Raw genomic sequence first — 24,642 nt, forward strand, 5'->3', positions numbered from 1 at the left:
AAAAACCAGAATCCCATAGCAAATATAGAAAGTAGCCATAAACACACACAGATGCACAACCAGCTACTAAACTACACTTGTGGACTTGAATTCTCCTGACAATTAAATATTCCAATAAAAACAAGAGAAGAGATGGAAACACAAGTTTCTTATTATCACACTTCATATCATAAAATATTGAGATTAACTTACTTTGAGCAGAAGTTGTTCAACAAACTGGCTTATGCAAATATTTTCTATTGTTGAACTATCTTATATGCAGCTTGTCATAATTTAACTTCAAGCACGTTGTGCTCTCAAATCATCCTAAGCATATCTATAGTTTCAACCCACTGACAAATCATTACTGTGCCAGCAACATCTTTGAGGCCATGTGAAAGGGGAAGGCAATTCAACAAATCAAATATAATTGAAACCAGGTAACTATTAGAGTAAAATAAGCTCTTTTTCCCTAGATCCCTTAGTATTAGAAATACATAAATTACAAATACAATACAATGTAATATCTCTCTCCTGGAAAATAAATAAAAACGGAGAAGTTTGTATCTGAACTTGATGTTAGCCATGTTAATTCCTGTGTGAAGCATAGGCTAATTTGTTTTCTATGGATTTGTAGTTTCATCTTAAGAAAAGGAAGCTTTCAGTCAAAGGAGAACAATTCACAGGAATAAATTTACATTTAGCAATAGCACTTAGACTTCTATTCTGCTTTACAGTGTTTTACAGCACTCTCTAAGCGGTTTACAGAGTCAGCATATTATCCCCAACAATCTGGGTCCTCATTTTACCCACCTCGGAAGGATTTTATAATGTTGTACAATTAGAAAAATATTTGCTAAAACCAAGAGAAAAAAATAAGATGGCACTAATTTAATGAATGATCGTGAGCCATAAACATAATAAATGTGTGACTAATATCTACACTATATACAGTGAAGGGATTCAAATTATTTTACTATCAGTTCTGTTGGTGTGGCTTGGTGGGCGTGGTGTGGCTTAGTGGGCGTGGCTTGGTGGGCGTGGAAGGGGAAGGATACTGTCAAATCTCCATTCCCTCCCCACTCCAGGGGAAGGTTACTGCAAAATCCCCAATGCCTCCCGATCAGCTGGGACTCGGGAGGCAGAGAATAGATGGGGGCAGGGCCAGTCAGAGGTAGAATTTACCAGTTCTCCAAACTACTCAAACTTTCCACTACTGGTTCTTCAGAATTGGACTGGAAATAAGGAATATCCTTAAAAAAATACAATCAAATTGGAAAGAAGCTTGGAAATCTTCAAGCCCAATCCCCTGCCTAGTACTGGAATCTTTATACCATCTCTGACAAATAGCTGTCCAATTTTTTTCCTTAGAAAATCCAGTAAGGGAGCTTGAGAAGGCATGCTGTTGCATTGCTTAACAGCTCTCACAGTTAGGAAATTCCTCCTTAATTCAAGCGCGGATTACTCACTGTAAAACTTCTATCCTTGATTTTTGTCTTAGCTTTCAGTACTCTGGAAAATAAATCAATACCCTCTTCCTTGTGGTATCCCTTCATGTATTGTAATATTGCTATCATACCACCCTTTAACCTTCTCTTCTTTCGGCTAACCACACCAAATTCCTTTACCCACTTCTTGTAAGATTTGGCTTCTAAGCCTCTCACAATCTTTTTTTGCTGTTCTCTGCTCTTTTTCTTGTTTCTCAGTGTCCTTTCTTATTGTGGTCTCCAGAACAGGACATGGTTTTAAAAGTATGGTCTGACCAGTACAGCATAAATTGGGAATATCCCTTCTCATGATCTTGAAATTCCTCTTCTGTAATAGGCAGAGGGAATGGCCTAAGCTTAACTTAATTTAAACTTAACTTAAAAGTTTGCGCTCAGGACCCCTTCCCACTTTTAAAAATCACAAACAATCCCAAAAGCGCTTTTGTTTGTATGGATTTTATTTACTCGTATTTATCATATTAAAAATTAAAATAGATGCATTCACTGCTGCTTCTCACAATTGTTTGATTGGATTTTAATACTGCATTATTTTTCAACATAGACTGGCATATTATTTGATTTTGTGGACCCCTGGACAGGGACTTGGGGGACCTGCAGGGGTCTTAGGACAATACTTTAAAAAGCACTGGCCTAGGAGAACAGGACAAAAGCTGCTACCAAGACAATGGTCAGATAAAAGAAACCTGAACCTGGGAGTAGAACTGTAATCTGAACAAATGTCTTAGACATGATCTTTCTTAGATCTTACAAAGTAAGTGTGTGTGTGTGTGTAATGCATTCAGGTTTTCATGATTCTCTTTCTATATCTTTATAATAAAAAATAGTGTTAACCTGTGTGACTTTGGTTTCCTAGTCTGGTCTATATTGAAAGGATGACATTGTCCCCATTCAAATTTATTTTAAAGCTCTCCAGATAACCTTAGCAATATATCTTCCAGATTCGAAGTATGTATGAAAACACCACCTGTGCCCAGTGGTGAAATTCAATTTTTTTACTACTGGTTCTGTGGTCGTGGCTTGGTGGTCATGGCAGGGGAAGGATACTGCAAAATCTCCAATCCCACCCCACTCTGGGGCCAGCCAGAGGTGGTACTTGCCGGATCTCTGAACTACTCAAAATTTCCACTACCGGTTCTCCAGAACCTGTCAGAACCTGCTGAATTTCACCCCTGCCTGTGACTGAGGTTATTTTGCTCATAGACTCATAGACTTGAAAGACACATCATCTTTCAGTATTCTTCCCAAGCTCTCTCTGTCAGTGTCACTTATTTCAGCATGAAATAATGGCTAATAGATCTGATTGTTTGAGTCACATCTTCACACCTAGGGGACAACTTACTGTTTTGATAGGATGTCTGATCTGCAGGTTGCTGATTCTTCTTCTCAACAGGGAGTCAGGGAGTCAGCCATTACCACCACACATCTCTTGCTCTTTTGGGGAATCCACTAGATTCCTTGCCTCTGTGATAGTATGACTTTCTTTCGTATTACTGTGATGCTTGGTGAAATCCCTTCTCTACAATCTATGAGACTTCCTTCGGGTGGAGGAAATTGGACTATTCTAGTTTCCCTATTCTTCATCATCAACGTGCCGAGTTCCAGTCCTACCAGAAGTGTTTGTTAAAAAACAATGCATATTCAAAAGTTTAATAATGTTTTGAACAGATTTTGGTGAAGGATTCATGGTCTCAAAGATTGCTGATGATTATATCCTCTATAGTATAGATACAAAGAAAGTTAAAAAAAATATGATTGGAATCTCCCAGAAAAAATATATCATCATCATCATCATCATCATCATCCTCCTCCTCCTCCTCCTCCTCCTCCTGTATTATCTCTTTCCTGTCAGGACCATCTTTTGTGACTAAGAATTAAGATCAGTTTAGGGGAATTGGGGAAAGAAAAAGTCTATATATCTCTGACATACCTCTGATTCTGGTGAATGTTTCATAATTTTAAGAGCAATATAACTGCCAATTGAGTGTCCAATAAGTACGAGCTTGACATCTTTTGGCACATACTTTCGGAGGAATTTCAACTTGTGTTCAACTTGTCCTTGAAGCCCAAAAACATCATCGGTGTCATGCGAAACCGTCTCTATAAAAAACCAAAAAATAATAATAATAAAATTATATCCTTTGCTTTGAAGATGATTTATTGCATTCACTGTAGCTCTTTATAAGTGCTTTCAAAAACAATCCAGAAATGACCAAGAATACTTCTAGACCTTATTTTAGTGATAATTATTTAATGTTGTTCAATTACTTGTAATAAATAGAACCTTACCAATAAAATAGTAACACTAATTAAAACTTATTTAAATGCACCATACAGTAAAATTAACCAAAAATAATATAAAAGCTTTTAATTTTTTCCAGAAAGTTAGCAGAAGGGAACATTCTGAATTCTTGGAGGACAAAAGGAAGATGTAGAATTGCATAAAGAACACCCAGTTGTGATAACCCCAATGTCTATTTTTTCCTGTAAAGACTAGAAAATGGCAGCATCTTAAAAACCAAAAGGCAGGCGAATTATTTTTTTCGGGTAACAGTGAGCAAGAATTATGTTGCTGGACTACCTTCACAATTATGAATTTTAACCATTACATCTTAAGTCCCATTCTATTCAGAGCTTGGAATCCCACAATTTTAGAAATTTTATTCTATTCAGAGAATTAGTATGTTTCAGTCCTCCATAGTTTGGAAAATTTTGATATTATTTAGCACCTTAAATGGTTCTCAAACTTTTGCGCTTTATGTCCCACTCCAATACTTCACTAAATAACTTTATTTTATATCAAACAAGATAGGGACATTTTTTGTGGGGGAGTCATAAACATGTTTATAATCATTCCATTATTATGGTTATAAGTTACAGTAAATTTTAAATACCTAAAATTTTAAGTGACTAGTGCACAAAAAAATATGGGACATGGTGTTTAGAGAAATTAGAGCACTGTTGAATGTAAATCTAGAAATGCCACTGAGGATTGCATTATTGTTGCTGGTGGGAAAACGGGATATAAATGAAACAAGAAAAGAATTGATTGTAAATTTGATAACAAGAGCTAGATTAGTGATGGCTAAATATTGGGGACAAAATTGGGATATTCAAAGAAATGAGTGTTATAATGAATTTTGGAGTATGGCAACAAATGATAAATTAAAGTAAATAATCATAATGAAATATGGAGGGATTTTATAAAATCAGTGTTGGTGGAAGGCAAAGGGAATAAACCTACTCAAGAATATATGTTGTTTTTGAGGGTATAAGGGCACAATTGGAATATATTGTATATCTAAGAAATATAAGGGGAGAGGAAAGGTCTCCATGGGGTAGGGGGTGCACTGTAATGTGTTTTTCCCTTTTCCTTTTGTCTTTCTTTCTTTTTTGTATTCAGTTGTACATATACTGTTTGTATTATTTGTGTTTTAAAAAAAATAATAATTAAAAAAAATTTAAGAGGCTGACAAGTCTATTTCTGAATGCCACCTGCGATAGATATGCACTTAGTTGAGAACCATCTGCTTTTAAAGAAAGGGTGGCCAATTTTCTCTTGCTCAGAATCTACATTTTTTGTGTTTTGAAAAAATGTTCAGCCTTCAGGAGATGAAGTGTGTCACCAACACAGACAAAGCCAAAAGGTGAGATGGGCAGCTATATAAATCTAATAAATAGCATAAAATACTCATGGCCTTGGAGACATTCACTGTGTAATATAATTTCAAATGCATTCTTCCTCTCTGTTTCATTTTCCTCATGAAATAAAAGTTTATTAGAAGAAGAAAAAACGCTTGTGAAAATCTCATTCAAATATTCTCTTCTATAGCAAACCTTCATTCCACTTTAACAGACCACATCTGGTATGGTATCAACAGCAGAAAGTCAAGCTAAGTTCCAGGTTCAAATCCAGTCAACAATGAGAGGGGGAGAGAAAAAACAGAGAAGGGAACCTGTTTCTGTTTAGTATCTCTCTTCCTAGGTTGCTCAGATGAGACAGTCAAGGCGAGATGACATTCACTATTTAAGAGTTTCTCAGAGGCTATGTTGCACAGGGTTGTCTATGGTAACATGTTTGGCACCATACCGAGAACATGAAGAACCACTTATTGAGTGTGCTCTCATATGGTCCCCGCGTAATTAGTTGTTTTTAAAAAAATGCCACAAAAAAGTAATTGTTGGGTATAAAATGATAATTGCTTCAAGAAAACAGGATCTTCTACTGTTTATTGTTTAGTGTTCAATGTTTAGCCTTTTGTTCAAATCTTAAACAAATTAAACCAGGGATGGCCACAGAAAAAGCTTTGAGAAAGCCAATTAATACTGTTGGTAAACTGTCCTTAGAAACATCCTGCCATGATTTATGCTATTAAATTAAAAATGGAAGAGGCGGAAAGGAGAATGTGAGAGACAGAAGTAAATGATATGTCCCCTCTTTTTACCTCCTCAAAATAAAAAAGATGAAAGCAATCTTTTGCCAATAACAGTTTTCTTTTTTCACTTATTATACAGGTAATGGAAAATAAAAAGTTTTGTAGCAAAGGCCTTAGGCCAAAGCACTGTTTTCAGATGAAGGCCTATTTTTAAGGCCAAGTTGCTCTAGTTATTTTTTCATCCAGTCCATAGCCAAGTATTGTGTTGTAAAGTGAACATCTAATTCATCCTATGAAAAGCATTGTCTTGAATTATATGAAACTCTCAAGTAACACAAGCTTAAGATAATTTTTGGATATGATCATTTCTCATGCTTTTCCTTTCTCTTATTCATTCGACAATTAAATGAAATGATTGAAATAAAGGTATAGAAAGTAGTATCTTCATGTACTCAGGGTGTGTATATTGGTTTTTCTGCCCTGGATCTAAAAAGTCATTTAGTTAAAATAAAACGAATGTTTCTCAACTTTTTATAGAAGCAGAAACTAATCTCAGAAAAGGAATAGATAGCTAAGGTCACTTTCAAATATCCGATGGACAACAGAAGAGGAAAAAGAATTGTTGGGTGTTTTTTTTTTTTTGCTTTCCTGTGCTATTATGCTATTAGACCTTTGATCAACTACAAGAAATTGTGGATAGTTTTTAAAAATATGCACATAGCAGACCACCCCATCTTCAAATAATGTGTTCAAAATCAAAAATGGAACTCACAAAATATTTGTTATGTTGGAGAACTAAAATAGAGGAATTGTTGTACTGGAAAAAAAAAGACTCAAGGATAAAGGAAAGGAGGGAAAGGAAAAAATAAAAGTATCACGGTTTAAATGAACTGATTTAATTACATTTAAATCACAAGTACAAAGATATCAATGTGTTTCTACGCCTAGAGCAAGAAAAGAGATCACATGAGCCGTTGTAGTTTGGATCCTATTCAGTTTTAATTTTCTGTAAAGATTAGTGTAATTGCATAGGAAAGAGTTTGTTTTGTATTCTTTAGCACATGTGTGGCAGCCATTAATGTCCAGAATATCAAATTAGTTGAAGCCCTTTTCTCTTACTCATTTAGCATCTTGCTGACATCTTACATACCCTTCAAATCCCACAAATGAACTATGAGTTGGGACATGATTTGTCTTCTAGAGATTTCTCCCCAAACACAATGCCTTTTCAGACCTCTAGCTGGCTCTTTTGGAGGTAATGCACATTGTTTTTACTCAAAGAGGGAGTTAAGAATATAAATTGAAAACCACAGTATTGCTCATCTCAGTGAACTGTGATATAACCCTGTGAAACTGTGACACCAGAAAATATAAATGTTTCTTTTCCACAAGCTTCAAATTCATAAATAAATATCTTTATGTCATGGAGTTAAAGGCTGAAAACATCCATAAACAATATGTACACGCGCGCACCCACACACACCTAGACTCAAATTAAGAGGATTGTGGACAATGAAAGGCCTTAGTAATATAAGATTAGAAAAAAAAGAAAGGAAAAATTTCCAATCCATACTCTTGCTCAAAAAATAATAATAATAATGGTGCATTTATGATAATGGAATCGAGAAGAAATATTACTTTTAATGTAGGATCGGCAAACTTGTTTTTACAAATTAAATTACATAAAATAAACTGCTAAACACAATGTCCTGTTTAATATAGAGAATGTGATTTTAAATAGAAACACATCAACATTTTCATAACATATAATCACATGTATACTATTACATAGCCAATATCATATTGATGGTTCCATGGTCATGTGTCTGGCATGACTATTCCCCGAGATGCATGGAACATTTTTACTTTCCCACTGAAGTGGTACCTATTTATCTATTTGCATTTGCATGCTATCAAAATGCTGGATTGGCAGGAGCTTGGACAAGGACGGAAACTCATCCCATCACTGAGTACTTGAGTCTTGAACTCATAGTCTTTCAGTTGACAAGCCCAGTGTCTTAACTGCTAGGACATCGCACCCCTTATGAATGAATGAGTGAATGAATGAATATGATTAAGATTGGTGAATATGTATATAATTTAAAAAGTAAAAGGTTGTTTGAAACAAATGAAAAGCAAATATACTCTAAAACTACCATGTTTCAGTATTATTGGCACTGATTTCAAAATAAAATACGTTCAAGGGGAATTATTCCAGAGGAGTAAACTTCTATGCTTCTCTTTTAATTTATACAAGAAAAGTAATTTTCTTGTTATCTTGGATAATCTTCCTATTTTATCTGCTATCCTTAAATCACACAAACTGATTTATGCAGTCTTTAACTTAATTCTACTCTTGCTGACAAGCCTAAAGCAAGTGTTATACGTACAAAGGCAGTTATACAATTCTAGTATATGCGCGCAAAATGTTTTTTTTCCAGTTATTGAGTTATAAGATAAAATAAGATACAAAATACTAAAGTAAATAGAAAAACAGTGGGGAGGAAAGGAGGGGAGAAAAGTGAGGAAGGATTAGGAAAAAGAAAAAGAAACATTGACTTCTGACTCTGTTGCAGTAAAATAAGGCATTAACATCAAATCACAACTTTTTGTATTTTCATAATAATATAAACTAGCCATTTCTATAAGGATCTATCAATCTAATTGGTAAAACCCAAAATCAAAGTTTCATTCTTTTCCACTTCAAGTTCAGAAGCGGTGTCCATGTGGAAACAAAAGTACTTATATTCCTTTCTTCAATCAAGATAGTCAATTTTGCCATTTCAGTCAACTCCATCAGCAACTTCTGCAACCATTCGCCCATGATAGGAATCGAAGTGCCCTTCCATTTTTGTGCACACAAGAGTATGCTGACAACTTATAATTAGTAATAAAGTTCCATTTTTTTTCTCCAAGTCTTTTGCGTGCAAAATGTTTTGCATTCATAATGTTTAAGTTCAAAATGGGATATTTCAACCATTCTACAAATGGTTTTGCAAGATGTTTTCATTTTGATGCAAAGGCTCTTTTCATGTTTAAAACACTTCTGGAATGGTTGAAACTATCCATTTCAAATTAGAAGTGGGAGATGATTCAAGTAGAAAACATCCTGAAGTCAAACTGTTTTGTATACCCTTAAATTTTAGTAAGTTAATGGGATAGATCAGGGTGAGGAACTTACAAGCCTTCCCATGTTGTTGACTTTAGTGCGGCATTCCTAGTCACGCTATCAAGGGATCATAGGAGTTGAAGTTCATTGACTTTTGTAGGATCAAAATTTGTCATATATAAAATAAAAATGCAAAAAATAGACATTTGCATGTGTTTGTGTGCATGCATGTATATGAAAGATTACAAACAAACACAAAGCACATCAAAAGAGAAAAAGATCAGCTGGAAATCCAAAGCTTTCCCCCCCATGGTATACTTTTACATATTACACATTAACTCGTGGCACAAAATGTTTGTCCATTTCCAATCAATATTAATGAATTATTATGGTTGTTTATGCCTTCAAAAGTCCTTTAAAGTTCCTGAAGAGTCAAACTGAGCAGCAAAGGCTGAACCATTAAGATGAGCACCACTACCATGCTGAGGCAGTTCCTAAAACGTTAAATGAAAACAACCAGTCTTTTCTCACACACTGATGTGGTAATATTTCACCGTTGATGAATAGCCTGCAGAACTTTGAAAGTGAATCATTGCATATATTAAACAGTCCTATAAACAGGAAGCTCCTGCTCTATACTGAAAAACCAGACATATTCTGCAGTAAAAACATTCTAGTATATTTGTGACACTACAAAAGAGTAAATAATTCATTTCTTATTATATAATACTTGCTGGTTAGCATTACATAGACCTCATGAAAATTCATGAGGATTATGAAATAGAGATGTTTTAAGCAAACTATTTGCTAAAACATTGTAAGAAATAACCATGTAATTTCGTTAACACACCCAGTGCTTCTTTCACCTGCATTTATTTGTTATGGTTGCTTTTATCAGAGCCAAATCAGATGCAATATTAACCATGAGACTGCAACCAAGTCCTGAAAAACCTATATTTGAGAGGTCACCAACTCAACAGTCATTAGACTGGGAGCGAGAACTGCTAAATGGAGGAGTATTCCACTTATAAATAGGGCAGCATTCTACCTAAGCAGTCCTCTTAGCCTGTAAGGATATGTGGGAAAGATTTGGGGAGGCAAGGGCTAGGGAACAATAAGATAAGAGACAGCATAACCAGCAGTTGGATAATGGGCAGGACAAGAAGCTCAGAAGAGATTCTCGGGTTGTAAAAGAGATAAGAGAGGGAAACAGGATTGTACTTTCAGGCTTGTAAGATTATGTCAATGTAACTTTACAAAAAAATGAAAATCAGCTTATCTGGTTGTGATTCCTATCTGGTTTACCCCGCAAGACTGACACAAACTTATTAGTTGTCTCTGGAGATTCTCAGTCATCCAGCTCATGGTTGTCAGAACTAAAGAAGCTTCTTGGATGAGAAGCAAAAGATCTTCAAGGAAAAACAAATCCATTTGACTTTTGAAAAAGCACCTTGGGACAAACTGATTAGTTATACCATCTTGAGAATGGATGGTTGCTTGCCATGTCTTGGGTCTTGGATATTAGACAAAAATCCAAAGAAAAAGTGAAAACTAATGCACATTTTCAGTGTTCACTCTCATTCAAATAGTTCCCCACCCCCAGGGAGCACAGCTTTCCACTCAATGGTTGTATTTTATGGACACATGCATGAAAGTTGAGCTGAATTAAGGCTAAATACGATTTTATCCTATCCACCGAACAATTTAACAGCTGTGCATTAAGAAAATTTGACAGGGATAGGGAATGTAAAGGCATTCAAGTATGGCTGATCAGCCACTGCATTTACAATATGCTAAATTACAATGATATCTTAATGGAGGAAACAAGCCTCCTTAGCTAAACTATTTATTACTTATCTTCTACTGCAATGGGAGGGACAGGGACTGTTGTTCAGAGCATAATTAGGGGTGATTAATCCCTTTTGGGAAGGAGCCCAGTATAAGAACTTTCCCAAGCCACAGTGATATTTACCTCAGCATTTGAGTTTACTTGAGTCGTAACCCCACTTGGGCAGAATCTCAAGCAATGCTCAGGACAATTATTATCTGGGATTCACTTTGGCCTATGGCCTATGAGTAATTGGATAAGGTGTTTTCTAAAATGTCTCAGCCACTTTCAGCAACCGGCACAGTTCTCTGCATCCATTAGATTATTGATGCTTCTTTAAGGAAGGAACTATTTCCAATAGCCTTGAAGGAAGCTGGCATATTTTCTCCTTAACAGGCCCTGCCTGGACCCAGGAATTAGATAACTATCACCCAGTTGTCGAACCATCATTTTTGTCTGCTTGTTCAGAGAACACTGGATAAAGCAATTATCTGGATCCCAGTCAGTCAGGTTTAACAATTTTGAGGTATCCAAAACAAAAGCTCTCTGAAAAAATAATTTCTATGTAATGAATTTGAGATATCCCAAATTCCATATTATAATTCCTTATTCCTATTTAATAACAACAATAATGACAGTCAGCTAAAATTTTAAATGTAAAGTTACGAGTGGAATGCAAAGTGTTAATGTAACTGATTTTAAAGCTTCTAATTCAATTTCCACATAATAAGATAAATCCAGTATATTAAGTTTATACATACATGCATGCATGCATACAGTGTCTATAACTCAATAAAAGATCAATTGTTTAATCTCTAGTTGAACATGATCTTATTGACAGCCGCATATGATCAGTAGCTTCTGTTTTGAAAGCCAGCGCTCTGAAATTTTTAAAAGCCTCTGAGAGGAAGCACTAACATGCCATTTAAATAAACTTTCCAAATCTATGTTTTCAAGCTTAAGAGCAAGAAAGTAAATTACTTCACTACTACACCACTCGAACAAAATGCAACTGAAACTATGAAACCAAATTAAATAAAAGCTGTTCCAATTTTTTAAGAGATATGTTAAGGAAACCTTATAATCTTTCAAAAATAAATGTACTGTGTGCAAGCTTCAGTTGCTTATTTTAAGAAAGGAACAAGGATTGCTGTGCTTTGATTACAATAAAATCCAAGGAGGCATTTTAATATTACCCCTGTCCTTGTTTTTTAAGCTTGCCATTTTAAGTCCAAATATGCCATTAACATCCTCTAGCTCTTTAACTATATAAAACAGAGACATAAACAAAACAATAATATGCAAGTTGTAATGGACAAAACTACGGGATATAAATAAGTAGTCGGTGTTTATGAGGTTATAAAAGGAGCTGTTCATAAGTAGCCTCTGCAGTCAAGCAAACCAACCCTTAGGAAAATGTAATGAGTCAAAGTGTCAATACTGGGACGTGCAGAGGAAAAAGCAACATTTAATGATTCTGCTAATGTTTATTCAGCATGTATAGATCCTTCGTTCTTAAGCAGAATGACAAAATGCCATGTTAAACCCTTCCGTATATTTCAGCTTTAAAGGTAGACAAATGTAAAGAGATCTCAAATTTATAGTTAACCATTACTATACTAACTGCTAACACTACACACACACACACACACACACACACGACACACCTTTTTCCCTCAGAAAAGGCTGAAAATCTGGATGCATCTTATATACTGAATACACCATTTTTTGCCTCCCGAAACCCTGCCTCCCTCATCAAAATGGCCGTGCATAGCCTTTAGGAGGCTTTCAGAGTGCTCCAGGGGGCTGGAGAGGGCAGAAATGAGCGAAAAATTGGCTATTTTTTGCTCATTTTGCCCTTCCCAGCCCCCAGGAGCACTATGCATGCCTTTTTTTTGACAAAAAGGGTTCATCTTTGCAAAAAATGGACCATTTTTTGCTCATTTCCCCCCACCCACTCCCCAGGAGCACTCTACAAGCCTCCTAAAGGCTATGCCTGCCCTTTTTTTTGAAAAAAGAAATGGGCCCATTTTTGCCTGTTTTTTTTTTTTAAATTGCCTCTTCAAAATCTTGATGCGTCTTATACTTTGAAAAATACAGTGTGTCTGTTTGTATACACACACACACACACACACACAATAACAGAAACATGTATTGCGACCCCATGGACAATGTTTCTCCAGTCCTTCCTGTCCTCTACCATCCCCTGGAATCCATTTAAGCTCATGCCTTCTGCTTCAGTGACTCCATCCAGTCACTTCATTCTCTGTCATCCCCTTCTTCTTTTGACCTCAATCTTTCCCAGCATTAGGCTCTTCTCCAGTGACTCCTTCCTTCTAATTAGGTGGCCAGCGTATATCAGTATAAAATGTGCACCATATATCAGTATAAAATGACATTATCTTTTGGAATAGGAATTGACCAAAAAGTTAGCACTAGCAAATTTTATCTGTAGCACCTCTCCCAAAAGGGCCACTGGCAATTACACCCTCCTATCCCTTTCTCAGGTGACCAGCTCAACCTGGCTCAGGCACACCCACACACCTTGGAGGGAATTACAGGCTTTAATTAAAAATAATAGTCATTAAAATACAAATCAACTTCAGAGTGAATATAAAACTTAGTCTTGGTCTCAGAAGCATCCACCAAACATGCTTCTGTTCACTTCCAAAGTTTCTACCATATTCCCATTTACACCTGATGTTATTAATTATATGAGAAAACTGAACTGGACTAGAGTTAAAACTGCAGGAAAGAGCAGACTTCTGTGTGATTAACATAGCCATATTCATGCACTCTCATGTAGGATATAAGACAATTTTTTGCTGAAGTCATCATTTTGCTCGTTGATAGATCCCTACTTAACAAGGAAACCGTCTGGACTCAATAATATAGACATCAAACTTTGGAAGAAATTGCAACAATAGAATGTTTGATCTATATCTCTAGAACTATAGAGGGCAGAGGAATAGCCCTAAAGAATAGGACAAAGAGCTACAACTAAGGCAATGATAGGACAAGTTGGGCTTGAATTCATGCCAAGTAATATTTGAGAAAACAATATTGGCCCCTTTCCTAGTTTCCACAGAAATAAATTCAGACTTCCAAGATTCTGTTACTATAACTATTACAATAAAAATAGCTGTGACCTTTTTTTGGCATTGGTTTCGTAGGTTTATTTTATAGCAGGGGTGACCCAATCTTTCTGTCATCAGGGATCAGTTTTGTGAAAGACAATTCTTCCACAGAAAGGTGGGTGGTTTCATGCTCAACCTAGATCCCACGCCTGCACAGATCAAACTTCACTCGCTTGCCTGCCACTTGTATAACCCGTTTCCTAACATGGACCAGAACCGGTCTATGGCCCAGAGGTTGGGGACCCCTGATTTAAAGAGTTGACAAAGGCAAACCACTAAGTCATTATCACACAAAGAAATTACTTTTGTTAATCTTGATTTTATAGAAAGTGGCCCGAGACACGCACCTCCCTTCAACTATAAATTCAAATTTGGCTGTCCTACTGAGTATAACAAGTCATGGCTCATAGCTACCAAAGGGGAAATGTAGTCCCAAACAACCCCACTAAACATAGGTAGGCAATCTTACTAACTGTGCTAAATTTCAGCTCCCTGACTAATATATATATATTAGTCAGGATGGTCTCTTGTGACGAGCCGATAGATAGAGAAAGGAAGCAGTATGCTTCCTCCCATATTTGGGCATACCAGGGGTAATAATATGTAATACAGCCCAGGTTCGAATCCCAGTAAGGGTATGGCTAGCTGATGAGAGCTAAATAGCTTGAAATAGATCTATACTAGTCTCCCTTTATTTATTTATCAGCACAAATACAACACAAATGTAACAAAGGCAACAGTAAAAATATTGGGTTTCTGTCTGGATGGTCTCTTGTGACGAGCCAATAGACAGAGAAAGGAAGCAGTATGCTTCCTCCCATATTTGGGCATACTAGGGGTTGTGACACTAAATACATACCTATTTCCCTGGCTCAGCTGATAAAGGAGGAGAACCTTGTGGCTTAGTGTTAACACATCTGCCTAATATGTAATACAGCTCAGGTTCAAATCCCAGTAAGAATATGGCTAGCCGATGAGAGCTAAATAGCTTGAAATAGATCTATACTAGTCTCCCTTTATTTATCAGCACAAATACAACACAGACACAGACAGACAGACAGACAGACACACACACTATATATATATACACACACACACACACACACACACACACACACGGTATGCCCAAATATGGGAGGAAGATCACTACTTCTTTATCACTACCCTTTTATTTATTTATCAGCACAAATACAACATATATATATATATATATATATATATATATATATATATATAGATAGATAGATAGATAGATAGATAGATAGATAGATAGATAGATAGATAGATAGACAGACAGACAGACAGACAGACAGACAGACAGACAGACAGACAGATAGATAGAGATAGATAGATAGATAGATATACTTCAATAATGAAATCTTTGGTTGAAAATGACAACTAATTTGAACGTTTAATGTGATTTATATAATAAACTGTCTATGGAGCCTGATTATTGGTACACCCATGGGTGTGTTAGTGTGTGTATATCCTCACTGTGTACATTACAGAGCATGAATTTAAATTCCATCAAGATTAAGGCGTTGTGGTACACAGAATAAAAACAATCAATCCCAGAATGGAATTTTACAGAGTATTCTAGAACGCTCTGTTCCTTCTCAGGCTGTATCATTCTAGCTGTTCCTGGGTGTGGTAGTGATTTTTTGAAAATTAATTCTCCAAACTGGAAATGGTTCTGAAGTGTTCAGGGCAAGGTGTCTGAAGGAGATAGGACTAGTTAGGTCTAGAACTGCTTCTAGTTCAGAAAACTAATTCCTGAGAAACCACCAACCCCTTCTAGAAGAACTGGAAAGCAGGCTGAAAATCAGCAGAGAAAATTTGGGGGGTGGGGAAAGCCTGAAATTTTGGGTTATTCTGGCATTCTTCCATTCAAGTACATACCAATCAGCCTCCACCTTTGGCAGCTCAACTATAATTAGCTTAGTTGCTTCTACCTGAACTATGCTAAGTAGGTCCATAATAAATGGCAAGAAAAAAAACCTGCCTTTTACATTGGCTGTTCTTTGGAATGATCTATCACCAGATGTACCAGTTAGAAAGGTGGTTAACACCTGGATCTTCCACCAAGCTTTGTGACTAGGTTGAGGTGAGTACCCCTGGGAAGGTTGTTGGCATTTTCAGTGTTCAATATTTAAGGTTTAGTATGTTTTATATATTTTTTTTAATTGGGGTGTATTTTGCCTAGCCTCAGAGTTTCAATGGAATAGTCTTATAAGCAACTACATAAATATTAAAACTAGCCTTAGACACATAAATGAAAACATCAGTAAAATCCATGGCACCATTTTCATACTATTAAGTACAAGAGATGTTGTCAGCTGATTTATATAGACTAAGCATTCATCAATGATAAATAATCTAATAGAAGAAAGATGTTCAACCTACCTTCCTTTCTTTTGATTTCAGGAGGAATTTTACAATGTCCACCATGGCTAACGGCCCACACGGGATACTGCTGATTCAGACTAAAATATAAACTCTCAATGAATATCCGGTAAAAGCCAGCCAATCCTGGATTACCTAAAAAAGACAAAAATATACTAAAAGTATTGGCCACAAATACAACACAATTCATTAAGTTTTATCTTGTATCTTGCGCAAATTATATTTATCAAATATTTTTCACCCTATGGACTATTTCAGAGGTGGGTTCCTACCAGTTTGCACCTATTCGGTAGAATCGGTTCGTCAAATCTACCGAACCGGTTAGAAGAGGTTCTACCAGTGGACACGGAAAGCAGGCCAAACCTACAGAAGAGGTTCCAAATTTTTTTGAAACCCACCACTGGTCCTTGGATATGATCATTCTACACTATCAAGCTCATATTTATAAAACTCAGTGCCTCTGTGAAAGGAAAGGATGACTACTGCGTTTGTGGTGCAATCAGAACACTGCGTGTGTTGAAGTTGTTTTAACACAAATCAAAGATGCCTTTTAAAAAACAAGTTTACATCATATTCTTATGCATGCCAGTGCTGTGTGTGTGAGGTAGTTTAAGGTGGTTCTGACAAGTGTCATTAGCATCTTCATATCCGGTCACATGGGCAGCAAGCCACTCCCATCCAGTCACATGGGCGGCAAGCCACTCCCACAAAGGAGGCCACACTCACAGAGTAGGTTCGAACAATTTTTGAAACCCACCACTATTTATACATATATGAACCTGGAATGAAAATATACCTTAAACTGTGTGGCATTTATCATTTTTTGTCTAAAAATAATTTTGCAACTCAGTAGGCAACTTACCAAAGATTTACCCTACAATCCTACATAAATGAGTTTTCGGGGTGGGGGGAAAGAACTTAATTCCTCCATTGCATTGCTTTACTATAGAAACGTATAACCTCTCCAGCAATGTAGTCTTCAAATATAGTATATTATCCACATTTTTCCAAGTTCCTTGGATATTTTTTCCTGAATTAGAGCAGTTAACTTATTTGAGGGGGGGGAGGGGGATTCATTAACCAAAACATTTTTTAAAAGATTTTTTTTAAATTCACATGCTATGCATGTATTTCTAAAATATGAAAAAGAATGTATTTAAAAGAACTGAGTTAAGTAAATGCTCTTTGAATAACATGGTTCTTGTCTTTTTTTTAACTGATATTCTTTGGAAGAGCCAACAAAGGTAAAAACAAAGATTTTATGCTGTTAAATCCTTGACAGTTTTTCATTCTTCCCCATTCAGCCTATAAATGACAAATAAAACTATAAAAAAAACTATTCATTTCACTGGGGGAGTATAGAATATTTTTCTCATTTGTATCAGCAACACAGTATCATTTTATAGTCAATGACTTGGGAAGAAATTAACATTTGTTAAGCTTTGTAGTCAATCTTTCAGTGTAGATTGTAATACTTGTGACTTTTTTTTTTTTTTCAGACAGGGAAGATTTCTATCTTCTGATACAGTGTATCACTACCTGAGTTTTTCTTTATATCACGGACAAAATAGGACAAAATACAGCATAGGGAGGAGCAGAAAAAGAGCAATTATAAAAGATAATCATATAAATCATTTATTAAAACAGCTACTGATACTGAAACATACATTGAAGGGGTAGAAACAAGGAGCACAAATGTAAATACACTTTTTAATGAAAACAGAAATGCTGTCAAAAAGAGCACTCAGTACCTTAGATTGCTTATTCAATTGCCTTTGTTCTTTTAAGCAAGACAAACACTTGTCCAGTGTTTCTGCCACAAAATGTGAGAAAATTGTCCTTGGTAGCATAATGAACAAATTAACCTATCGCAAAGTAAGGACATTCATTTTACAGTAGTTTGTAGCACTACGGCTAGTGATCTGTATTGGGCCTAAGGGTGGTTAAAAAAGGAATTTAAGGTGTCTGGTTCCACAAGATTAAAATCCAAGGATACATTCAAAGCTCTGTGAACAGTCAAAGTTCTCACTATTTCATAATCCCATTCAAAAATCTGATATGGCCCCGTGTAAAACTTTTGAAAATAGAACCTTGGGGACCAATTGTTATTTGCATTTATTGCCCTGTTCAAAATAGACATCATGCAAAATCTCAACTACCCAGCTAAGAAAGAAAGAAAGAAAGAAAGAAAGAGAGAGAGAGAGAGAGAGAGAGAGAGAGAGAGAGAGAGAGAGAGAGAGAGAACAACACACCTTACATTATTCTCTCTCATATAAACATATTCATTTCTCTTCCATGTTTAATAATAAGAGCCCAAGCTAACCTCCATGACACATAATGTAGTAGAAGAGATAGAGAGGCTGCCCCATAATGCTCCATACAACATTCTTGTTCCACCAACTCCATTGAACTCTGAGAAAATCATTATACATTAGTTCAGTGCCAATGTCCTAATAGTTCGACTTAATGAAGAATAGGTGGGGACTTTTCTCATTATTGTTTTGGCATAGTGTATTGTTCAGGGTAATGAAGTAATCCCACATCGAGATGCAATGGTTTGAAGAGCAGACAGCTAAATCAATTTTGGAAGTGGCAGTCTTCAGTTTTTTGTCACTGGGAGTATTTGTTGGGAAAAGTCTAATCCTGGGAAACAACCAATGACCCAGAAACTATCGTCAGACACATCAAATGTTATTTGACTGTGAAGGAGTATATCATATACATGGCAACTTAAATATCTGGAAGAATGCAGCTATTTGGAACCTCCAACATTATTGGAAAATCAAGTTCTCCAATTTAAAAAAAAAACTGTAAAAATCTATACTTTAAAACAGCACCATCTTCTGGCACATTTGTTTTTACATTATAATCAGAAAGCACAATTGTCTTAGGCATTTTTAAATTTTATTTAGTTTGTAATAAATGCCTATTTAGCAGTTCCTAACAGTCTGACATAATGTAGAATAGGCTACATTTTCTGTTGAGCAAGAACTGCTTTGAACAGATATATCTCATCCCAACTTTAAGAGAGATTACACTGCAATGTTCAAACAATGAAACAAATGAGTATTGCAAAAGCTTTAAGAACACTTCTGGCTTTTAACCACCTCACTGTATTTTTTATTTTGTCACAAATCGTTGTCCATAAAATGATACTGTGATATGATAGAAGAGAATACTTTTAGCTCAGGGTTGAATTGATTCTCTCTGTGCTTGGTTGTTTTCTTGCAGACATTTCATTACCAAACTTGGTAACATCATCAAATTCTACTTCCATCATTTTTAAGATCAAATGCTTCAAATTTCATTTAAGTGCAGTGTGACAACACAGTAAACCAAAATGCAAAAGAAAGCTTTAGAATTCCTTGCTGTTATGCTAAAAAAACCACATAAGAATATGCAAGCTTAGGAAATGCTAGTCTTCTTCTCATCACAAATAAAGCTGATCAACATATCTTTGATAGGAGAAAGGACCAGAAACCTTTCCTTTGAAAGGTCAGATAGAGCACCAAAAATTCCCAAGTACAAATGTGATTGTTCAAAGATCATACAACTCTTACCAGAACCAACAGTTTCTCCACCTGATACTGTTTCCGATTCAATTTCCAAAGTGATATTTTAGTTTGGCAGATATTACAGCCATGTATTACTGTAACCCAGAGAAATTAGGGAGAGAAGGATGGTGCCATGGAGAATGTGCCTACAATTTGTACATGCAGTGTGTATATCATTACAATACATCTGGATAATTTTTCTTGTATGCATGCTTTGTTGCACGGTTTCATATCCTAGAACAACAGACTAAGAGATTTAATAAAGTATCAGATATTTTTGGCAACAGGCATCATTTTCATTCATTTGATAATTTCACACGATTTCTCACAAATTTTCCCATGTTCTCCCAAAGGTGCTTTTTCAGGAGGCAACTGGGTTTTCTTGTTTTTCTTTAAAGACATTTTGCTTCTCATCCAAGAAGCTTCTTCAGCTCTGCCTGGATGGTGCGGAATGGAAGGTTGAACTATGCACTTTGGGAGGAATACCCTTCGAATGGTGTGGAAGTATGAGTGGATTTACAGAAAAACTACAGATTACAGGAACCATTTGTGCTTCAGTTTGAGTTGCAGATAACACAGACTCATTCCCAACACCCTGAGCCTGTCTTCAACAGGGAAGGGACATCCTTCCATTCCCCACCACCAGTCAATGCTGAAGAAGCTTCTTGTATGAGAAGCGAAACATCTTCAAAGAAAAAAACAAGAAAGTCCAGTTGCCTTGTGAAAAAGCACCTTTGGGACAATCATGACCTAGATGATCGAATATCTCCATAGACACTTCCCATGTATTCTCAAATACAAATTTTGGAAGCTGCTCTGTGATGGGTTAGACCAGTAGTCTCCAACCTTGGGAACTTTAAGACTTGTGGACTTCAACTCCCAGAGTTCCTCAGCCAGCTTTGCTGGCTGAGGAACTCTGGGAGTTGAAGTCCACAGGTCTTAAAGTTCCCAAGGTTGGAGACCGCTGGGTTAGACCACTGAATCACTGGAGTGCTTCCCATCTTTATTTGGGAGAACCCAGAAAAATTAAACTTGGCACTTCATTGGGATTCTACCTCTGAACTCATGTTCCTTTCAGAGACACTGCTGACCATTCTGTTGAAATCAGAAATAGTAGTTGGGAATAAATGAATGTATTTATTTAAAATTATATTCTACCTTTCATTTTGGAGCAGAAAGTGGCATGCACGGTGTTTCTTCCTTCTTGCTTTTTCTCAAAACAGCAACCCTGTGAGGTTGGTTGGGTTGAGTGAGAAACACTGGCTCAAAGTCACCCAGTGAAGTTCCATGGCTGAGGGTGGACTTGAACCTTACTATCATTATTGAGTCTGGAATTAAGTTGTAAATCTTTGGGGATGTAATCAAGGCATCACACAACCATTTTTATGCCAATCATTAAGCAAATGATACAGTCATTAAATGAATATGGTGGTCATTAAATGAATCTTTTTCCCCAATGGGTGATTTTTGCTGGAAAGTAAACGCCAGAAACCGGGGAAAAAATCACAAATTGTGGTTATGTGATCAAAGAACACTGCAAACTTCACAAAGCTAAGCCAACTGCCAAGCCTCCAAAATGCAATCACACGTTGCAATGGTTTTAATTCCATACCGAGGTTGTAAGTAGCTCTGGGAAATCCACTTTGAATGGTCATGAAGTAACTGATCATAAGTTAAGGATTTATTTTGTTTGAAGTGCATGTTGCATAGATACTTATGAAGGAACATGTTTGTTCCTGGATCTGCATATTTTGTTCCTGCTTAGTTCATAATGTCACGGTATCCAATTTTAAAGCCTTAATAACCCTTTAGTCTGAATAGCTCACTCATCAATAGAGATGCTTAAACTTGAGAAAATAAGTTTATCCTTTTTTCAATGAGAAAACTAGAACTCTAGGCAATATCTGTTCACCTGTGGCCACTATATTCAATCACTAAAACAGAAAAAAGCTTTTCTACTCCAAAACCACTATCTGACAATAATCATGAACAATTCCAGCAGGAAGAAATAGATACACTTTTAGCCTTGCAAGACACTGAAAAATTTACTCCACTACTATAATAAATACCCCCCCCTCCAGTCTCTGCTGTTTCCCTTTTTAAAAAAGGATGACTTGATTATAACTGGCCTTCTCCTATTCTGCAGAGTTGTCACTTAATATTCTTTACCCCATAACTGAGCAACTAAAATGAAAATGACCCTCATACTAGCACCAGTAGCTCCATAGGGATAAATCAGAAAATGTCCCTTGAGTTTTTTCCCCCTTCCAGCCAGTATCTCAATCCTTTATCACCATATCCCCTCTGCCCTTTCAGAATAGAAGTCTTTATTAATTTGTTCTATGGAATTATACTCAAGCCTTCCCCTTTCCATTTTCTAGAACCGATTTGATCAAGACAATGTGTATATCAAACCATCACCATGTAAAACTTACCAGGGATAACTAGAAATAGAAGTCTGGGTGCCGGTTTATCATTCCAGAGATCTTGCCAAGGGCCACACTTGAGAATCTGTGTCAGGGTTCCAGAAATGTAAGTGAACTCTTCATGTATCAAATCTTGCTCTTTGGAATCTGAGTTCATGCTTGTTGCTGAAGAGAAAATAAAGAGAGTTTAAAGGTAGCCAGTTAGCTATGAATAATCACTGGCTTTATAAAGAAATGAACCTGCCCACAATTTTCTGGTCAAACAAGATACAAAAGGAGTTTTGTCAACTCCTACATGATGTTTTCAGAAATTCTCATGTAGGGAGTAAGTAAGGTTAACAACAGCTTCCTATGTTATTAAATGCTTGCAGAAGAGGCACTAATTCTTATCAGAATTGCAACTTGTAATTTACAATATGAGAAGCACAGAATGTAATGTTTGCATAATGTAAAATAAAGCCTAATCACATTGTCAGATCAAGCATCTGATATTTTATTGCATGTGAACTGAGGAAAAAAAATCAATTAGCAGGATAACAATTGAAGGCTTTCATTCCTAGTACATTAATGTCTGGAAAAGTTGCTTAAGCAAATTAATGTAATGAAAAAAAAATCAGACTTATTTTAAACTTTGTCAAGGAAAATAATTTCTCAGATTTAATTTGCCAAATTCAAACTCTTCAGTGCCAACTTTTTTATTAAAAAGAAATACTTCAATCAATGGGATTAGATCAGGCCTGGAGGGAATCCACTCCATTTGCTCCCTATTGGATTTTGAGACTAATCATGTACAATATTGCTTTGGAGGAGTGCTCCTCCTGCTCCTTGCAAATGACATATGGGGCGGGGGGGGGGGGGGGAGAGATATTCCTTAAGATTACCACGAAAGAGGAAGGGTTAACATTTCTTTTAGAACTCTGACACTCTTATCAGTCTTCACCAATGAATGCCTTTTAGTAATACAACCAGAAAATATCATGGCACTATTTGACCCTGAGTATATTGTTTGCTGCATTTTGCAACAGTGAGCCCCATTCCTGCCAGGGGAGAAATCCAGCTCCATCCTGAGGGAACAAGATACAAAATTTCTCTTCAGAGCAATCAGGATGATGCAACCACATGTCCATCCAAAGTCTGATGTAGTTTATTCTTGCAGAAGATTTAATAATCTTCACATTACTTTACTGTACCCCGGAGCCAAGTGATAATAATAATAATAAAAAAATCAACATCACAAAACCCACTTTTGCCCCTCTCTGCAAATTGTTTATTCTTAACGGTTGAAAGAAATTAGTCCAGAAATTAGTAATGAAGTTGCCTCTTTCCTGCTCCAGAGCAAGATGAGAACAACAAAATGCTCTTCTGTAGTATTTTTTGGGCTGAGTCATAATACATATGAAACCAAAGGAGGCGACCAGGTGCCCCCCCCACCCCACCCTCAGGGACTACGCCCACCTCGTGGCCAATAGTGTTAGGCTAATGATCACGGGGGAACAGTAGCCAAAACAAAACAGCATCTAATCCAAAAGTGCAGGCCTGTGTGTGTGTGTGTGTGTGTGTGTGTGTTTGTGTGTGAAACAGATGGAAATATTGCACTTAGTGTAAATCCTGAGCAGGAACTTTCTTTGGTTCACCAGATTGCCTGGCTTTACTTTGCTCCATCAGCCTGGTTATTTCAACTAGAGTTCCATTATTAGCCTGGGCTCAGTGCAACTATGACCGCTTGGTAGGCTGTTGGCCATGAACTCCAGAAAACAAGCAAGAGGCTTCTCTGGCACCAGCATCACCCTGGAGAAAGGAGGTGGGAAACGGGAGGGATTAATATCGGGGGCTGCAGAAGAGGAGCGCCGGAGAAAGGCGGGGGGGGGGGAAATCCAATCCCTTGGCCAAAGACGTACCTTCCCCATTCAGCGGCTCTCGACCGGCTCCCAGCATCTCTCAGGCAGGGAGAAGAAGCACAGCGGCTTCAGTTTCTCCCACGCAGTAGCCGGGCGGAAGTAAAAACAGTAGCGAGAGCTCCCGCGGCTCTTCCGCCCGGCTGAGACGTAACGGGGCGCCGGGAGTCCGAATAGTTGTAAAGGTTCCGCTCCCTCCCGCCTTCCGCCAAACAGCGCGAGGCCGTTGGAAGGAAACAAACGTTGAAGTCCGTTAATTCGGGTATTCGGAGCATAGGTTTACCTTTGGGCGCGCCTTCGCTTCTGATGCACGCATGCGCAACCCTCACTCTATGCCTTGGTCGCGACTTTCCTGGTTTTTCTTGTAGTTGCGCTATGTTAAAAAAACTTGGATGTTCTGTGTCTGTCAGTCATCTAGTCTGTCATCTCA

At 36.9% G+C, this 24,642-nt stretch overlaps 1 protein-coding gene across 6 annotated transcripts in view; it reads right to left on the reverse strand.

Moving 5' to 3' along the window:
- Nucleotides 1-24,371, reverse strand: part of LDAH (lipid droplet associated hydrolase) — a 99,155-nt gene extending 74,784 nt beyond the window's left edge. For 3 of the 6 annotated variants that reach the window (XR_004255032.1, XM_032214256.1, XM_032214252.1), the window contains exons 1-4: nucleotides 24,216-24,371; nucleotides 22,327-22,482; nucleotides 16,338-16,472; nucleotides 3,415-3,584 (exon numbers count right to left, since the gene is read on the reverse strand). Coding sequence is in view for 5 of the 6 variants with exons in the window: in XM_032214256.1 (XP_032070147.1) it covers nucleotides 3,415-3,584; nucleotides 16,338-16,472; nucleotides 22,327-22,482; nucleotides 24,216-24,252 (498 nt within the window). In the remaining variant the exon portion in view is untranslated. The other 3 variants (XM_032214254.1, XM_032214253.1, XM_032214255.1) reach the window with 3 other exon arrangements.
- Nucleotides 24,372-24,642: the final 271 nt, after the last annotated feature.

The sequence above is a fragment of the Thamnophis elegans genome, chromosome 3 (assembly GCF_009769535.1).
Source record: "Thamnophis elegans isolate rThaEle1 chromosome 3, rThaEle1.pri, whole genome shotgun sequence".
Taxonomy (NCBI): Eukaryota; Metazoa; Chordata; class Lepidosauria; order Squamata; family Colubridae; genus Thamnophis; species Thamnophis elegans.